Source organism: Electrophorus electricus, chromosome 5, assembly GCF_041902795.1.
Source record: "Electrophorus electricus isolate QZ-2024a chromosome 5, ASM4190279v1, whole genome shotgun sequence".
NCBI lineage: Eukaryota > Metazoa > Chordata > Actinopteri > Gymnotiformes > Gymnotidae > Electrophorus > Electrophorus electricus.
In genome coordinates, this window is record NC_137501.1 from 25,179,972 (window position 1) to 25,198,850 (window position 18,879).

At 41.1% G+C, this 18,879-nt stretch overlaps 1 protein-coding gene across 13 annotated transcripts in view; it reads left to right on the plus strand.

The window, feature by feature from the left end:
- Positions 1-18,879, plus strand: part of LOC113588837 (echinoderm microtubule-associated protein-like 6) — a 54,476-nt gene that overhangs the window by 32,635 nt on the left and 2,962 nt on the right. For 3 of the 13 annotated variants that reach the window (XR_014123835.1, XM_081714518.1, XM_081714522.1), the window contains 19 exons: positions 5,042-5,173; positions 5,660-5,748; positions 5,888-6,064; positions 6,356-6,557; positions 6,979-7,105; positions 7,867-7,881; positions 12,942-13,097; positions 13,652-13,863; positions 14,162-14,260; positions 14,681-14,854; positions 15,227-15,435; positions 15,824-15,981; positions 16,111-16,225; positions 16,336-16,524; positions 16,811-16,983; positions 17,785-17,947; positions 18,035-18,138; positions 18,289-18,442; positions 18,537-18,637. Coding sequence is in view for 8 of the 13 variants with exons in the window: in XM_081714518.1 (XP_081570644.1) it covers positions 5,042-5,173; positions 5,660-5,748; positions 5,888-6,064; positions 6,356-6,557; positions 6,979-7,105; positions 7,867-7,881; positions 12,942-13,097; positions 13,652-13,863; positions 14,162-14,260; positions 14,681-14,854; positions 15,227-15,435; positions 15,824-15,981; positions 16,111-16,225; positions 16,336-16,524; positions 16,811-16,983; positions 17,785-17,947; positions 18,035-18,138; positions 18,289-18,442; positions 18,537-18,637 (2,749 nt within the window). In the remaining 5 variants the exon portion in view is untranslated. Of the gene's footprint in view, positions 1-341; positions 5,174-5,659; positions 5,749-5,887; positions 6,065-6,355; positions 6,558-6,978; positions 13,098-13,651; positions 13,864-14,161; positions 14,261-14,680; positions 14,855-15,226; positions 15,436-15,823; positions 15,982-16,110; positions 16,226-16,335; positions 16,525-16,810; positions 16,984-17,784; positions 17,948-18,034; positions 18,139-18,288; positions 18,443-18,536; positions 18,638-18,879 lie in introns of those variants that run through there. The other 10 variants (XM_081714520.1, XM_081714519.1, XM_081714521.1 and 7 more) reach the window with 10 other exon arrangements.

Sequence of the window (18,879 nt, forward strand, 5' to 3'; positions counted from 1 at the left end):
TTATTGGTTCTAAATCATTGTGCTTCTGTGGTCAGTAGTAAATAGTGTTGAAATAAGGCTTATTGCCTCCTTAATGTACCTTAGGTTTGCAGTATGCCTAAATATACAAAAATAGTCTGCTATGTGAAGTGTTTGGAGTCATAGAATATTTTAATATTCATAATCCACATAATCCACCTCTCCGGGTAATCCACGCGTTCATAATCCACATAATCCACATTTCAAAGCCTGAAGCAGCAGAGCCTGAAGAGCTGCAGAGACTGTGTGTAATTTATTTATTCTCTGTGCACATGTGATCTGTGTGTGTGTGTGTGTGTGTGTGCTTGTGTATGTATGTGTAGCAAAAGCACATCATTTCATGAGTTATTGAAAAGGGACACCTGTAAGGGTTGGTATCAGGCCAAGGCCCCTTCCAGCCACCAGAGGCAGGCCTTGAGTCATGCACACAACTAATCAGGCTTGATGCCCAACAGCTGTGCTAGATTTATATAAGGCAAGTGACCCAGTGCTCGGTCTTTGCTAAAATTTTGAGCCAAGGTCCTAGTCAGTAACTTTAGGTATTGAGGTCCTTGTGCTAAACCTCTCTTCTGCTCTGTGATGGTGTCTGTGTTTTTACACGTCCCTTCCCTTCTCCAGTTTTCCCTCTCGAGTCTGTCTCTCTCCGGAGGCTCCCCTTAGCCATTAAAGTTCCTCCCTGCTTTCTGGTTTTGTTTGGGAAGTTTTAGTTTGGTTTTCCCCAGTGCATTGGGGCTGCCGTTCTTCTCGTGGCATCCTTTGTTCTCTCTTTATTTTTTATTTATTTATTTATTTTTTGTCATCCTCCATTCCTTTGAAGTGCGATATACGCGCAGGCTGTTTTGATGGCCGCCGCAGTCTAGTCGGAGTTCATTTGCCTCGCAGCAAAGTGGCCGGGCTTCAACTCCCCACTTTTGTTTTTGTTTTTTTTTACTTCTCTTGTTTCACCTGTTCTTAGATCCAACTGTTTTGCACACGGGCCCACCATCATCAAAAACGTGGTACCTCACCCAGTAGGATGTCGGTGTCTTCACCTATCTGGCCTGGGTTCGAGCCCCATTACAGAAAGACCCAGCTCAAGAGAGACTTAGGTAAAAGTGGCTCTGACTAATCAGGGGGTGACTGTTGGTTGACGTGAACAGGCCCTGAAACAGATAATTTCTCAGTTACAGGGCCTGACAGACCTTCTGATACGAACAGCAGTGCCTTTGGCTGCCTCCAAGTTAGGAGGCAGCTGGGCCTGCAGCAGCACAGCCAGCCCCCAAATGCTGCCTATCTTGTGTTTAGAGCTGTTGCTCCCTGCTCCTGAATGCTATGCTGGTGAGGCAGGAGGTTGTAGAAAGGAACCTCCTTCAATGCTCACTGGCTTTTGAGCAGTAGCCCTCTTGGTTCCCCACAGAGCAAGCAACATCATCGTACATGATCTCTCTTCTAACTGGGCGGGCTCTGGCATGGGCCACCCTGGTTTAGGAGCACCAAACTGATGTATGTTCCACTTTGGCAGAGTTTTCTGCTGCCCTCAAGTGGACTTTTGGCCATCCAGTCGCTGGAGGGGAGACGGCCTCCTGTTTCCTTAATATACGTAATAAAAGAACGGTGGCTGATTACACCATCGAATTTCGCGCTATGGCAGCCGAGAGTGGATGGAACCCCACAGCCCTGATGGGCGCTTTCCACCAGGGCCTCAGCAAGGAGCTTAAAGATGAATTGGTCCACCGAGATACTCCCGGCTCTCTCAATGACCTGATCGATGTTGTGTTGCGAATTGACAATCGCGGACGGGAGAGGCACAGAGCACAGGGCCCAGAGATCAGTTGAGGCCCTCATGTAGCGCCGTACACCCTTAGCCCTGTTCATGTGCCTGACAGGCAGGGGGAGTCCGGACCCCAGCCAATGCAGTTTGGACACACCCACCTTTCCCAAAGTGAGCGCGACGCTCGGATGTGGGAAGGAAGGTGTCTGTACTACGGAAGCTCGGGTCATCTTCGCCCAGCTTGTCTTTTCCTCCGGAGCTCAGGATAGCATCCATCAGGGGAGGGAGAACCTCTGACGGACTCAACCAGTCCTCCCCGTGCTCAAGGGTTGTTCCTCAGTATCACAATGGCTTGGGGAATGTCTGAAACGCATCTGCAGGCATTTGTGGACTCTGGAGCAGTGGGCAACTTTTTTGATGCTGGGATAGCCAACAAGTTAGCCCTGCCGCTGGTCCCGCTGGACAAACCCCGACCCATTGTTGTCATCGATGGTCGGTCCCTTGAACCAGGGGTTGTTAGCCATCAGACTTGTCCAGTCACGTTGTGAGTCGGCCCACACCGAACAGATTGTGCTGTTTATTATCCATGCTCCCAACTTGCAACTGATTTTGGGGTACCCCTGGCTTCAGCAACATAATCCTCATGTAGACTGGCTGAGCCGGTCAGTGCTGTCTTGGGGTTTGACATGTCAGACCTCCTGTTTGCAGCTAACAGCTGGGCTAGATCTATATAAGCCCAGTGACCCAGTCATTCAGTGCTTGGTCTTTGCTAAAGTTTTGAACCAAGCTCCTAGCCAGTAACTTTGGGCATTAAGGTCTGTAAGCCCTTGTGTTACACCTCTCTTCTGCTCTGCGAGGGTGTCTGTGTTTTTACACGTCCCCTCCCTTCTCCAGTTTTCCCTCTCGAGTCTGTCTCTCTCCCAAGGCTTTTAGACATTAAAGTTCCTCCTGTTTTCTGGTTTGTTTGGGACATTTTAGTTTGGTTTTCCCCAGTGCATCGGGGCTCCCATTCTTTCCGTGGCGTCCTTTGTTCTCCATTTTTCCATGCTCGGCGTGGTGTTTTGTTTTGTCGTCCTCCATTTCTTTGAAGCACGATATATGCACAGGTCGTTTTGATGGCCGCTGCAGTCTAGCGGGAGTTCGTTTGCCTCGCAGCTTCTTCTGCCTTGCTTCTCTTGTTTTATCTGTTCTTAGATCTAACTGTTTTGCATACAGGTCCACTATCATTAAAATGTGGTAGCTCACCCAGTAGGCTGTTTCTGGCTGTCCTGGGTTCAAGCCCTATTGCAACACCACTCTAAAATATGTTTATAAACCTTTGATATTACTTCCATTGTTAGTTGATGTATTTTCCCTATATCAGTCTCATTTTTAAATGAGTTCATATCTTGTGCAGAGACGGAATACCATTGCTATAGACAACTAAGATGGATTTAGATGGACTCAGGCATACAGAAAACTTAACGAGTGACATCTGAGAAAAGAAAGGGGGCAGAAGAGATTAAGAAAATGAATCATATAATCATAATAAACAAGCAACAAAGACAAGAACTGAGATCAGAGGGGTGAACTTTTGCACAAGCCAAAGAACTGTTTACCAAGAGTGCTAACTAAGACTAGCCAATCCAGAAAGTTAATGGAGCTGGCGGTGAACGTCACTGCCAGAGGGTTGCCTAAAAGACGAGGAGATTCTTATTAATATTATTGTATCAACTAACGAGGGGAGGAAATATGAACCTGAACAGGATTATCTCTAGGAAATGCAACTCGCTATAAACACCCCGAGAAAGCCTATGAATGGAACGAATTTAGCTCTTACGTCAGTTTCCAGGGACAATCATCAATTGTCTACTATCTTGACAGAATAGTGGAAAACAAATTAAATGGTTTAAGACATAACTAACATACTAGATATAAGACAAACATAAAATAAGACACTATGCTAAGTACTTAATTCTTCTAGCGAGTGGTTCTAACTTCTTCTCTGTATCCAACTTAACCACCTAAAACTCCTTATTCTTCTCCTGTTTCTACTGACTCTTAATTCCTGAGGATTGATGTTTATAACCCTGACTCAGGGATGAGGAGAAATCGTTCTCAGGTTTGCTCATGCATATTAATGCCTCTTTGTCTCGTCTCCAGCTTTGGTAAAAATAAAAAACAAATTTAACAAAAAAAAAGAAAAGAAAGATGGGAATAAAACAAAAAGGTAGTGGTATTTGGTAATGTGACATGTCTTTTGAATTATAAAAGGTGGGATCAGTTACCTTAATTCACCTGAGCCATTTGGTCCACATATTTAGGTAGTGTCAACGATGATAAGTAATACAAAGCACACAATTATATGTAAGAAAGCAGCTACATTTTCCAAGAAACACACAACACAAAAACAGAGTTGGTTACTGAGAGAGACGGAGAAGCACAGAAGGGAGATGCAGACAAAGGTAGAAAGCATTACTACACATGTACGTGTACTATTATTACACGTGTACTATTAGGAGCTAAGAGGAAGTAATCACTAAGTAATACAAGTATAAAGGTTAATATGCAGACACTAGAAAAATAGAGTTAAGGCATGGATATAATGGTTTCATGACTGACTGAAATAACCAGAAAGAGAAAACGTAACAACTAGAGAGAGAGACTGGATTTCATAACTGTTCAGTGCTAGATAGCCTAGTTAGACTTCAGCTCAAATTGAGTGTGTTGAGCCTGTTTATATATGAAATCAATACACTGTTAGCCATACATGGTTAACAAGTCCAGATGGGAAGTCTATTATTGTCACTGAGGGGCGCTGTGGATCCATTGCCCATACAATATTTTCAGGAATATAGTCTTTTATAAGTTTTTCTTGATCGAAGTATTCCCGCTTGTGAAGTCATCTCTTAATTCCACATGAGGTGCTTTATGACTTTTGTTGCCCCGCAGTTCAGGGCTGGGGTCGTAAAAGTTGAGCCATGTGTCCTGGCGGGGGATTAATAAACCTTCCTTACAGAGTGGTGTGGAGACCTGATAAGGGAAGGCAGTACCCTTTTAGCAGAGCCAAAGATGTTCTGGAGTTTGTCGAACAGCCTCTTGCAGTGGGTGTGATGAGCTGTTCCAGACGTGAGGGTCCGGTTGCTCCACAGGGCAGCGACTGGTATTCCAGAGCATCTTGATTGTCTGGGTGTGTGTGTGTGTGTGTGTCTGGCTCTGTGCGTGTGCATGTGTGCGTGCATGCGCGCATGCATGCATGCGTGTGTGTGCGCGTGTGTGTGTGTCCTTGATCAGATGCTGGTAAATATCTCGCTGTGGCCTCTCATGATCACTTTGTGGATATATACAACGTACTGACCAGTAAGAGAGTGGGCATCTGCAAAGGAGCCACAAGCTACATCACGCACATAGACTGGGACACACGTGGTGAGTACCTTACAGAATAACAGCCATGTTCTCCCTTACTGTTGCTGTTTGATTGGTTCTGATATTCTCAGGGTGACCACTTATAGTGTCAGTCATCTATCAGAGAGCAGACACCACCCTCCTCCCTTCTCCAAGTGTCTTTGCTTTCTCTTTCAGGAATGTGCCCTTAGATAGTAATGATGGATTCATTTGGACAACCTAGCTAGAGAAATTTGGAGTAAAAACTGACATACCGCTAAGGAATTGAAGCTAGCATTGCATGAATGTTTGATGTAAATATAATTATTCTAACTGCTGGTTTTTCTTGCCCTGGCAGACTTTGTCGTAGCCCTGTTAATACTCTTAGTCAGATTGTAACCTTTGTGGTTATGAGTCAATGGGTTTTCTCAGAGAGTAGTACTTAAAACAGATGGTTTAGTAATCGCAATTTTTTGCTCTAAACTTTCAGACTACCTTTTGTTTGTATGTTTGTTGTTTTTAATTTAGGTAAATTGTTGCAAGTTAATTCTGGTGCCAAAGAACACTTATTCTTTGAAGCCCCAAGGGGAAAGAGACAGACTATTCACGCTTCAGAGGTCAGTCAAAAGAATCATTGCTGACACTGAATCAGTAAAGTCAATAAAAAAAAATAAATAAAATAAAAAAAAAACTTTTGTAAACACTTTTACAGTCTGCAATGTTTGTTAATAGATGAATTATTGGATTATTTCTCAGATTGAGAAGATTGAATGGGCTTCGTGGACCTCCGTTCTGGGCCCCACCTCTGAAGGCATCTGGCCAGCACATAGCGGCATCACTGACATCAACACTACTTCACTCACCAGAGACAGGAAGCTTCTGGCTACAGGGGATGACTTTGGCTTCCTCAAACTCTTCAGATACCCCGCAAGTGTGAGAAAATGACACCTTCCCACATAAACTGAAAGAAACCAACTTATTTCACCATGCGATTTGAGAAATTCATTTGTGTAATTTTGACTGCATATGTTTGGCATATCGGTTTTTGGTTGTTTATTTTTTAAAATCAGATACATTTCCTCATAAAGATTACAAATGAAAACAAAAAGGTCTATAATAAAAATAAGATTGTGGATGCTTCAAAGGTCTACAGAAATTAGGAAATATCAGTTGTCTTCAAGAAAATATTCTCCAACTTTCACCGTTTATTCATTTTGTGTGCAGGGCCAGTATGGCAGATTTAAGTGTTACATGGGCCACAGTGCTCATGTGACCAACGTGCGGTGGGCTCAGGATGACATGATTTTGCTAACGATTGGGGGAGCTGACACAAGCCTGATGATTTGGACCCTTGACTCCTCTGTCACTCCAGACAACCGGCCTGTTGACAGCCAGGAGTCCGAGGAGGATCTTGAAGAGGACGGAGGTAGCTAGACTTCCTACTCCTTCTTGATATCCAGCATCTTTTACATCAGCAGTGTCCTGAGTTACTAGTTATATTACTTTGGTCATTTCTCATATGCGGATACTGGGCATATTTTTCTGAACTACTGTAAGTAATGGGACAGTAAGGTTAAAATGTTATTCTGTATACCCAAGGAGTTTCGTTTTGGGAATGTTATTTTTGTGATTTGACTCACTAAATTATTAATAGAACCAATGATTGGGAGAACCTTTGTACAATTTTAATGAAACATTTTGCGTTACCCAATAGTTATCAAGGTCAATATAATATATTTCCCTTATAGGCATGTTTTCTGAATGTAATTTCTTATTTTAAAGACTTAGACTATGCCATCTTCATCGCTGAGTCAGCCTGAATGGCTGTATGTCGGGTGTTTGTGCAGGGTATGACAGTGATGTTGCAAGGGAGAAGGTTATTGATTACACAACTAAGGTCAACGTGGTGAGCATTCGAGACATGGCTGGCACTAAACCTCACCTGCAGCAGAAGGAGGTATCTCCTGAGGAGAGGTACACCTCCAATTCTCACTTCATTCCTCACCCGCTCTACCTCCTTAAGCCCTGTTTCTGCATGACATATTTGAGGTAGTAGAAAGCTATGGTACATATTTGAGGTAGTAGCAATGTATGGAATGATGGACAAAAGGATCGATGTAAAAGGATTGAGATGCAGGAAATATCTTGCATCATCAAATAATGGACTTTTACCATTATTTTATTACCAATACTATACCAATACTATATATTATATATACTAGTCTCAATCTCACCCACTGTACTGTGGTGTTTTACTTTTTCATAAAGCCCTTTAGCTCCTATAGCGTTTTAGTTACATGTTCAAACCAAAAAAAATGATTGTTAGATTTCTATTTGCTGTTGCAACTTACTTCTTTGAGTTTCTAAAGCTTGTTTCAGTAAGAGATTTAAAGTGTTATCTTGACTGACAGAATTTGGGGCTCTTTATCCACGCCTTGCAGATTAAGAATCAGTTTATTATCACTGAGAAAAGCTGCATTTGATTGGTTTATTCATTTATTGACTGATTTTGGTTGGTCAGCAAGAATCACTGTTTCTGCCTTGTGATGATTTTCTGCAATATTATCTTTGTGCATGTATAGGCATCACAAAAGACTCAGAATGGCACTGAGGCTTAGCGAGCCTCTTAGGATGTAAATTTGTGTGTCTTTCTATGCTGCGGCTGTGTGCTCCTCCATCAAAGTTATTCAAACATTGCAGACGCTCTTTGTGTTTTACTTTGCATTCCCTTGGAGGCAGGGCATCGTCAAGTAAGTAACTTCTTAAATGTCTCATACGACCTTAATACTGTTTATCATGCAGTAGGTATCTGGTCGAATGTGCACTATTACAATTTGTGGAATTCATGAAGTTATTGTGACCTGCTGTGGTTGTACGATTGTCTAAGCAACACAAATATGGCTGGAACATGCTATATCCATGATGGTTCTGGAGGGATAATTTATTCTCTTGCATTTCTTTCCCAGACATACATTTCATATTCTGAATGAATTTATCTCCTATCTATGAACATCTTGCTGAAATTTATGATCATTTTTTGCTTGTAGACCATTACCTCAGTATTATGAAATTATAGGGACAGGAAATGTCTCTAATGCAATTCATTGGCTCATGATCTCCTTCTGTTTTATTTATGCTCCTTATTAAGTGGTAGATTCTCACTAATCAGAGTTGCATTCATATCAAAGGTACAACATGAATATTATTTAAACCCACTTAAACCCAGATTCTGCTCTATTATTGTCTACCAGTCATAACTATCTTGTTTAGCTTTAATTTCGTAAGAGCAGTGTTAACCCCGTACCTTCCAGTAACAATCGAAGCCAAATGAACTGTAAGTTTAAAAAGAGTTTTTGAAAAAGGACATTTGTTTTCTCAAAAGAGCGTCAGGGCTGGCACATTGCACTATATGAGGCACCAAGCCTGTGTAAATTATACATGCCAGGATTCTGTAATTTGGTGTAAATCTGCCACTCATAATCTCTCATTAGGGAATTTTAGGAATCTACCAGTTGGAGCTCTACCAATGAGCATGCTCAACTGCAGGTGTTATTTAATTCTTGCAACATATAGCATGCACGCTACACTTAGCTTTCCATTCAAGTCTATGCGCATCACTCCTTTATTGTCCATTATGGCTCATGAAAGGCTGGCAGACAAATCCCAGTGAGCAGCAAAGTAGACCAATTGATGGTAAATTCACTTCACTGCAGTTCAGTTCTGTTGATCTGATTTCACTGAAGACTTGCTTTCATCAGGACTTTTCCCATCATTGGTCTTTTGTTTTGCCTTTTTGATCTGATGGGTCTAAAGAACTTGAGACCCCTGGCAATGCTTCCTGTGTGGCCTCTTAGTCCACCTGTGCTGTTATACATCTGGTGTGTTACTGATTTTAATAGGCAGGTGGTTGCCTGGTTGCATTCCAGGAAGTTGCCTCTCAAGTTGGGTTGCCTCTCAGGTTAGGTTTTATTGCACAGGTTGTGTGTCTACACTCTTATTTAGTTCAGACTCATCTACTAACAGGATCTGTGAGGTCAGTGTCTCTCAAATGAGCCAAAATAAGACAAAACTATTTTACAAAAATATTTAAATATTTTTTACATGTTCAGTATGCAGTTAGGAGTGTTTATACCTCATGGTGTCCATGTAAATAGATGAATTTGTCATCCAAAGTAGTATAAAATATTTCTGAGAATTTTGTGTGTAATTTATTATTAATCTGTTGCACCTTTCACAGCTGCTTTTTAGTGTGATGAGAAAGAGACTATGAGAAAGGAGAATACATAGGCACTGAGAGCAAATTACTAAAAATACTAACAGAGATTCATGTTATGTATCTAGCAAATTTTGATTTTACTATATATTGGTTCTCCCTGTTCTATACTTTCTACTCTGTTAATTGTTTACTTGATCATTTGTTTTACCCACAGAGCTGACGTTTTATTTATTTGTCTTCTTGTTGTTTGTATACCCTATAGATCATATATACTTATATACAGCTATTATCTCTAATTCTGCTATCTCAAATTTCAGTTCAGTTTATATTTATGGTAATTCTTTGCACAACTTGTTACTCACCCAAGTTTTCTTTATAAGTCACATATAAAACATCCAGAGGCTATATGTGCAATATATTACACTGCACACTCAAATTGGCACTCATTTTAAGATGTTAGTAAATCAGGAATTGAAAGCATTGTCTAGCTGTCGAGTCAAGGCGGGTCGAGACAGTTTTGTTGGTAGCCACACTGATGGTGAAAAACCTTTTTCTTTCATGGAAAAGGCAGAAAGGCCATGCTGAAGCTTTTCAGCAGCTAGCATACACTTCAATCCGAATCTGCTTCATCCATCACATACCTCCCTTCCCTTCCTCTGCTGGGGGCACTCATGTCCACACGTCCACTGATGCAGCCTCTTCCCTTGTATCTCCGTGGTTCCCATGTCCAATAGTGCATATCTCCTGCCCCTGGGAATGATGCCGTTATTCCAATCGAAGCCCTGAAACTTGGACATGCTTTGTCATCCCACCCCTTGCTCACTCTTTGAGATGTTATCTCTCCAGCATGCTCCAAAACAGAGGAAAGGCAGGGTCAGGTGCTCCAAAACTAAAGGTTGCTCCACAATTGATTTTTCATATGTGCATAAAACATTTGCAATTTGTGAATATATGTGAATAAATGTTCAGACAAAATAGTAATGATGCTTTATGCTTGAACTGTTTGGTAAGTTTCAAGGGATGCTTTTTGGTATGGCCACAGCAGCCAAATAATGAAACTTGTCTCCTTCCTCTGCATAGTTCCTCTAGTACTTTTGGGTTGCTCCTCTAGTACTTTAATCAGATTTGGTATTTGTCCTGATTTTTCTCCTCCTAGTTCTTCCTTTCACTTTTTAGACACTCAAACTCAACTGGTCTATCAAAAAAAAAAAAAAACTCTGAAAGCAGGTTTACTCATTCCAAGGGTGGGCTGCTCCATGACATATTAAATTAAAAAAATAAAAAAATAAAAAAAAACCATACATACACGTATAGTAAAATCAGCTAAAATAATACAGGAAAGATTACCAGTTCATTACTGCCATTGAAAGTTTCCTGTTTTGCTGTAAAGTGGTGAATGATGTAGCATCATCAGTTGAGGGGGTTGGAGCTGGAGTTATTTTTGGGAGCCCCTGCTCTAGAGCATTCGCGCAGGATACTTTAAACCTCAGAGTAGCTCTAATGATGATCGAGCCAGTACACCACTATTAAATCACTTTTTGGCTTTGTCTGCTGCAATGAAGAGGATCCAGGTAACATGCTTTGTTTTCTCATGATAGCTTTGACTGTGCCTCCAGCTTCTGGTGTTTGCTGTGTCCCTGTGTGCTTTCCAGCACATGCCACACAGCCAGAGCTGCTTTTCTCATTAACTCTGCCCAATTCATGAAACCCTTCACGAAACCCGTTCACAAACTTTCTATCCTGACTTATCCACACTTTGGAAAAAGAAAAGAAAATCAAACTAAACAAAACATGGTCGTCATCTTCTTTTTTTTTTTTGCATTTTAGTTTCTCCTATTTTGGGACTGTGGGTCAAGCATTCATGTCCTGGACATCCTTCTGTAACATATTCATTTTCACTTTAATGCCCCCAAGTTTTTAGCCGCCAGTGACCAAAGCGACTGATTTGTGGAAAATACCCCCAAACACTGGTCTTACTCTATGGCAATATATTAATATATTAGGCATATATTAATATATATTAATCATTAGGTATTGGAATTTATGCGACCTATACCCTGTGACCTAGAATTGCTCACCTTTGTCAATTTGCATTACCAATCTCTATGTAAATGTCTAGTTTGCATCTTCAAAATGAAGATATAGTAACATTGTTTTATGAACATTTGCCCATCATCTGTAATCACATTTTGTAATCAGATGATCAGATGCTAGAGCTTCAGAATTAAACATAACGAATTACATTCTATTGCATTCTAATGCTCTTCAAATTGTCTTTTCTGCAACTAGATATGGATGTTTGGCATAAGATGTTCACTTGCAGCTCAGAATAGGAGGCCTCTTTTTGCCTCAAGTGCTAAAATTATGACCCTCCCAGCAAGGTTTTGGGGTTTTTCTTGTCTTGTCCTCTTTTTTTGTGTGAAGTGTGTGTGTGTGTGTGTGTGTGTGTGTGTGTGTGTGTGTGTGTGTGTGTGTGTGTGTGTGTGTGTGTGTGTGTGTGTGTGTGTGTGTGTGTGTGTGTGTGTGTGTGTGTGTGTGTGCCTTTCTCTGTATAAATTAAACACACAGAAAATTGTTTGCTTAAATATGTGTCCATCATGTCACAAGCGACTCTAACTAAATGTTAATTGCTTTTGTTGTTTTCAGCACAGAAACCAATGACAGAACAGGCATGTGTCAGTAAACATTTTTACAGTATATTATTAGGACCACAACAATCCCATTCCCCATTTCACGGTGTAGGATCAGATTTCTAACAATCCTTCCCCTGGGAAATGACACTGGAGAGTCAAATGTGTTTTTTGAAATTTCTTTCAAACCAAGCTTGCAATAACAGTGCCTTCTTGCTGAAATGACTTTGGAAAATTGCATTTGTAGAGCTGAATATTAAATCATCTTAATCTAAATTAATATAAATAATGTAGTCGTTGCCGTGGAAGGACTCACTTGTCTGACTTGTGAATATCAACTGCATGTTTAGCAGGTTGTGTGTACGTGTGCATGCATTTTTCACACACACACTCACACACACACACACACACACACACACAGAGAGATATTTAAAAATAAAGCTGATATTAAAAATGATATTAAAGCTGATATTAAAATACTACATATTTTATGGACGTATATTTGTATACTTTATATTTTATGGATATGTATTTGGCACACCTACAACTACAATTGTCTGCTGCCTGGTACATTTTTTACAGCTTCACAGTATGATAAAAAATGAATTTCTTATGTAATCAGAAATTTCCAACATGGTAGAGAGTGTGTAGAGGGTGTGAATTAGTTGGTGACTTAGTCAGGGGACAACAGATATACTTCCTCAGCTCATTGACTATAGTCAATTCTTTAAAAAAAACCAAAAAAACCCAGTAGTGCCCCAAAATTTTTAAAATTTTAATCTATGTATCATTATAAATATTATACATAAACAATATGATTTTAAAAACCTAAAAGAATCACAACTTTTTACATTTTTAATTTTTGTCACTGATGTTACATACAGTTGAAAAGATTTGCAGTATGTATGTGAGGTTTTACTGAAAACATTGCATGTAAGTGTGCTCAAGAGCTTCATATCCACAGGCCGCCTGTAAGTCGGGCCATCCCTCTTCCAGAGAAGCTGCAGAGAAATAACATCTACAAGAAGAAGAAGCCAGTGGAGGTAAAGAAGTACTATGGGGTAACTCAGATTCCAGCAGTCAGCATTTTCATCAGAGCCCAGAAGAGGCTGAAAAAAAGGTTGTTTTAATTTAGTTTATTGTAGCCACAAGATACTAATCCAAGGTTTTGAAATCGCAGTGCATGCCCATGTTGTTTGTGTTGTTTGTTTATTTGTGTGTTTGTTGGTGTGTGGGTGTGGATGTGTTTGTGTGGGTGTCTGTGAGTGTGTGCCCACATACTCAATTTTCTGTGTTCCTGAAATATTAACATTTTCACAGTGGTTAATTTGTGCCCCTGGTATATGATCATCTAGCCACATTAAACTAAATCATGCACATGAGTTCATGCAGTTTCCAACATGATGAGGTTGAATGAACACAGATAAAGGATTATATTACCCCATGAATTCTAAACTGGCTAATGAATGAATAAAAGTGAGCAGAGAACAATAAGTCATACTGCTAGGATACTTTTGTGTTAAATATTCATTTTAGCTTTTATTTAAATGGACAAATAAAATGTGGTAGTGAGCATAAACAACACAACATTACCTTACCTTAGGTAAAACATCTCAACAGTACATTTGAATTTTTTAAATAGCATAAGCTTGTCTGTTTTACTGCGCATCTCAGGATCTGGTATTGGACCATGTGTTTGGATTCAGGGGCTTTGACTGTCGAAACAACCTTCACTACCTCAATGATGGCACTGACATCATATTCCCCACTGCAGCCATGGCCTTGGTTCACAGTCTTGCCACGGGTACACACAAAAAATGCTTTTAGATTTATACATACAGAATCCAGAAAGTACAAATGGAAGCAAAAGATGTTTTCCAGGAATGGTGAGAAATTATTTTAATGGTATACTAAATACATATGTGGTGTACTAAATATTTGATGTATTTAGTGTGTTTCAATGTAATACATATAGGAGCTCTTACATTTAGAAAAACTATCAAAACACAAATTGCTAAATACAAATCAAACTGAAAATTAAATAGCTTGCAGGTTATAAATGCTTTGTAGTTATTTGCTAGAGCAATTTGCAAAGGCAATGTTGTTGAACATAAAACCATCTTATAACCGTTATATTCAAGTTCATCCAAAACCTGACCAAGATTTGATGGTGATTTCTGTCAGGTACACAGAGTTTTTACCTGGAACACACAGACGACATTCTCTGTCTCACTGTCAATCAGCATCCGAAGTTCAGAAATGTTGTTGCTACGGGACAAATCGGTAAGTGTTGGTATTTGCATAATGTTGTAGATAATATGGATAATCCACATATATAAAATGGATAATATGTGCATACTGCGTATGTAATCCTATACTCTGTAGTACATAACCAGACATGTAAGCATGTTCATTTACATTAGTTTTTTTCATGTCTGCAGCAGAAACTAAAGTTACTTGGTTGCACCAAAGCTTTTTTTTTTTTTTTTTTTTTTTTTTAAGTTTCTATTGCAAATTCTTTAGCGTATTTGTAAAGACTGCAATTTTAGCATCTATCCAACTGCTGATCAACTTTGCCTAAAAGTGTGGACTGCGTCCACAGAGCCAATAAAAAGCCGCCTCGCCCTCCACGGTGCGGGGGTCTTTCGGCACGTCCACCTGCAAAGTCACTGTCATGTTTCTGTGCCACTCTCTTTTGTCCAGGGAGCAACCCCTCCATCCACATCTGGGACGCAATGACTAAACAGACTCTGTCCATCCTCCGCGGTTACCACGGCAAAGGGGTGGGCTACGTGAACTTCAGCGCCACGGGCAAGTTGCTGCTGTCTGTGGGCATTGAGCCAGACCACAGCATCACTGTGTGGAGCTGGCAGGAAGGTAAGCCCGGACCAGAGTTTGCTCAGTAGCTTCCAGATTGGGGACTGGCAGCTTATTCTGTGGTTATGTTCTTTTTGTGTGGTTTCTTTTTTTCAGCATTGATTTTTTTTATTTATTTATTTTACATACTTCAAGTATTAAAGTATTCATTAGGTACTTTTTACAGCCAAAGGTCCGAGCTGCTATGTTTCGAACGTTTGATGCCTGACATATTAGAATTAGCACGTTTCTGGAGACGCATTCTGATTGGCTTAACAGTGCCAATTTCTGTATTGTGCAAAAAAATCAGCTAGGGAGCTTTGGCTGCACACTGTGCACTCCCTCTGCAGCTTTCTTCTCTGTGTTCCCTCTACGCCTCTCCGCACCTGCTAGGGACCAAAGTTACCAGCAAAGGAGGCCAAGCCCAAAGGATCTTTGTGGTGGAGTTCCGACCAGACTCAGACTCGCAGTTCGTGTCAGTGGGGATCAGGCACATCAAGTTCTGGACACTGGCAGGTGGATCACTCCTGTATAAGAAGGGAGTCATGGGTTCAGTTGCGGACGCCAGGTTGCAGACCATGCTGTCAGTAGCTTTTGGTGCTGTAAGTGTTTATCTGCATCCCTGCTATCGCATCCATGCTATTACAAAAACCATACGTTTTTTTTATAGCATGAAATCAAACATCAGCGATAGAGTTTCGTAACCATTACCCATGTTAGCATCGCTTAGTGAGGCCATTTCAGCAACTATGCACTGTATAATAAAAAAGCACCTATTCAACTTTGTGTTTAATGTGTATTGTTTACAGATTAACCAAGCATTCTATAAAAAAACAATCAATGTCCTCATTGCCTTCTACACATATGTCATCAGCATGTGTTTGACGCTGTGGTTTGGTTGAAGTTCATTTGCATGGAGACATCCTTTATATGTGCGTACTGGTGACGGTTTTCGTACATTGAGGGCTGTGTCTGGTCTCCCTCCCTCAGAATAGCCTGACATTCACAGGGGCCATAAATGGGGACGTGTATGTGTGGCGGGATCACTTCCTAGTGAGGGTGGTGGCCAAAGCTCACACTGGCCCTGTCTTCACTATGTACACCACGCTAAGAGACGGCCTTATCGTTACAGGAGGCAAAGAAAGACCGTGAGAACCGTACTTTGTGTGTGTGTGTGTGTGTGTGTTTGATGTTGGTTCCAAATATGAGCATGTGTATGCCCTTTCGGAGTGTATGTGTCTGCCCTTCTGAATGGTGTGTGTGTGTGTGTGTGTTAGGACAAAAGAGGGAGGTGCAGTAAAACTATGGGATCAGGAGATGAAGCGATGCCGTGCCTTTCAACTAGAGACGGGCCAGGTCGTGGATTGTGTCCGGTCTGTGTGTCGTGGAAAGGTATCTTACTCAAATACACACAGCTAGTTGTAAGCCTCCATAATAATGATTGCTCATCACCTATCCCAAATGTCCAATGTTGCATTTTATTGGATTTCCCATGTGATTAGGGGAAAATTCTGGTGGGGACAAAGGATGGAGAGATTATTGAAGTTGGGGAGAAGAATGCTGCCTCTAACGTCCTAATAAACAGCCACATGCAGGGAGCGATTTGGGGGCTGGCGACACACCCGTCCAAAGATGTCTTCATCACTGCCAGCGATGACGGAACCATCCGGATATGGGACCTTGTTGATAAAGTTATTAACCTTTCTCAACAGTTTGCTTCTGTATATAAAATATATCTTGGTCGAGCATTAGTCATTTCAGTTGTACAGTATACAGACCAAATATGGCTGCAGAGTTGTGCTCTAGCCAGAAGGTTTGACATTAATAGTAAGTCATCGCAGACCTACTCTAAAAAAGTCTATTTGGTGATTTGATCTCTGACCTATTGATTAATTTTCCTCTCTTGTGTATATCTTACTTTCATTCTACGAAGCACCTGTTCAGACTAACATGCCAAGCACCTCCGTCTTTGAACAGAAACTTTTAAATAGAGTCAGCCTCGGTCATCCTGCCAAGTGTGCGAGCTACAGTCCTGATGGGGAGATGGTGGCCGTCGGCATGAAGAATGGGGAGATCGTCATCTTCCTCACCAACTCCCTCAAGATGTGGGGCAAGAAGCGGGACAGGAGCTCTGCTATACAGGACATTCGGTAACACGTGGAGGCCATTCACTTTTAAAACACTTTTCCGTCCTATACTGCACACATGGTATATTCCTGACCACATGTAATGGCCACGTGACTGGCCCATATTTTAAATGTATTTATTTTAAAACAGCTCTTCTGTTAACGGCATGTGAGGTTTCCATAACTTGCCGTTAACAGAAGAGCTGTTTTAAAATAAATACAGGTTTGTGAGGTTGCCATAACTTAATGTGAAGACCCTTGACTCTGAAGGGAGTTACCCCTCCACGAAGACAATGCCTCTTGGCATTCAACTGTATAGTTGGTTGTTGTTCAAAATTGTGATGTAGGCAGCACAGATGAAGCAAGAGGCGAGTTAGAACAGATTTGTTCTTGATTTTCCATTAGGAATGCAATAATTAGAAACTACTCTAAGACGAAGTGTCTTCGTAGTATCAGCAGTGCACCGAGGGGCACTTGAGGTTTCGACCGCTAATGCGCTCTCTGAACCTGCAGGAATATATAGTGATAGGTAATGAGGAGCAGGTGTCTCCTGTCAAAAGGCAGGTGATTGTGAGCGGGGCAGGTTAGTGGTACAGCCCCTATCTGGAGTGGGTGTGTCCCTTCTGGTAGGAGACCAGCCTACCATGACAAAAATAGCCTCACTTTCCTGGTTTTCCTGAATACTAGACATGTATTATTAGTATTTTTCATAAATCAGTTAAACTGTGGTACCTTAATATCGACTGATATTTTATCAGTCAAACAATATATTGGTCTAGTCTAATATTGGTCTAGTCTAATGTGAAGTTGGATTGTAATTGTCAGGTTCAGTCCTGATAAGCTTTTGCTGGGAGTGGGATCAGCTGAAAGTACCGTGGACCTGTATGACCTGACACAGGGCTCCTCCATCAGCCGAGTGAGCTACTGCAAAGACATACCTGGCTTTGTAATACAGATGGACTTCTCTGCAGACAGCAAATTCATTCAGGTGGACATTATAGTAGACATTGTAGTCAGTAATATAGATGTTCGTCTGTGCACATTTTGAATGTAACAGTGGGCTGTGACCCTACAGGTGTCTACAGGATCTTACAAGCGGCAGGTTCTCGAGGTACCCTCATGCAAAACCATCACTGATCAGGCCCTAATTGACCGAATCACATGGGCTTCCTGGACCAGGTAAAATTAGCTTATCCTAATGGCTCACTCTGGTCAGTGTAGGATTTCAGTGAGCTTTTTTTTTTTCTTACAACACTATCTTCACATATTTATTTTCCCTGCTTCCCCGCTCTAAATCAACCAGTTGTACTGTTTTGGTTTTTTTTATAGTGTCCTTGGTGACGAGGTGTTAGGAGTCTGGCCAAGAAATGCAGACAAAGCGGATGTCAACTGCGCCTGTGTCTCACATGCCGGCCTCAATATAGTTACGGGAGATGATTTTGGCCTAGTCAAGCTCTTCGAGTTCCCGTGCTCTGAGAAGTTTGTATGTTCCCTGCTTTGTGAAAATTACTGTTAATACATCAGCACTGGGGCTGAGTTGAAGATGTCTCATTTGAAATATTTTTTGTGTTTTCCAGGCTAAAAACAAGAGGTACTTTGGTCATTCTGCACATGTGACCAACATACGCTTCTCGTACGATGACAAATATGTAATCAGCACTGGAGGCGACGATTGCAGGTAAAATGGAAAGCTTACAAATGGTGCATATTGTAATTCTCATAATTTATGAAAACATGTAATTAACGTAGCAGTGGTCTTCAGTCTGTGGTACTTAGAAATGACCAGAATCTACACAGAAGGCTGATCCCATGCAATAACATACAGTGTAACCCTGTAGCAGAATTTCACTGGCAGCTACATTAGTGGCTTGATAACCTCAGATCTAGAGAATCTATTGCAGTGTTTAGTTGAAAATCAGC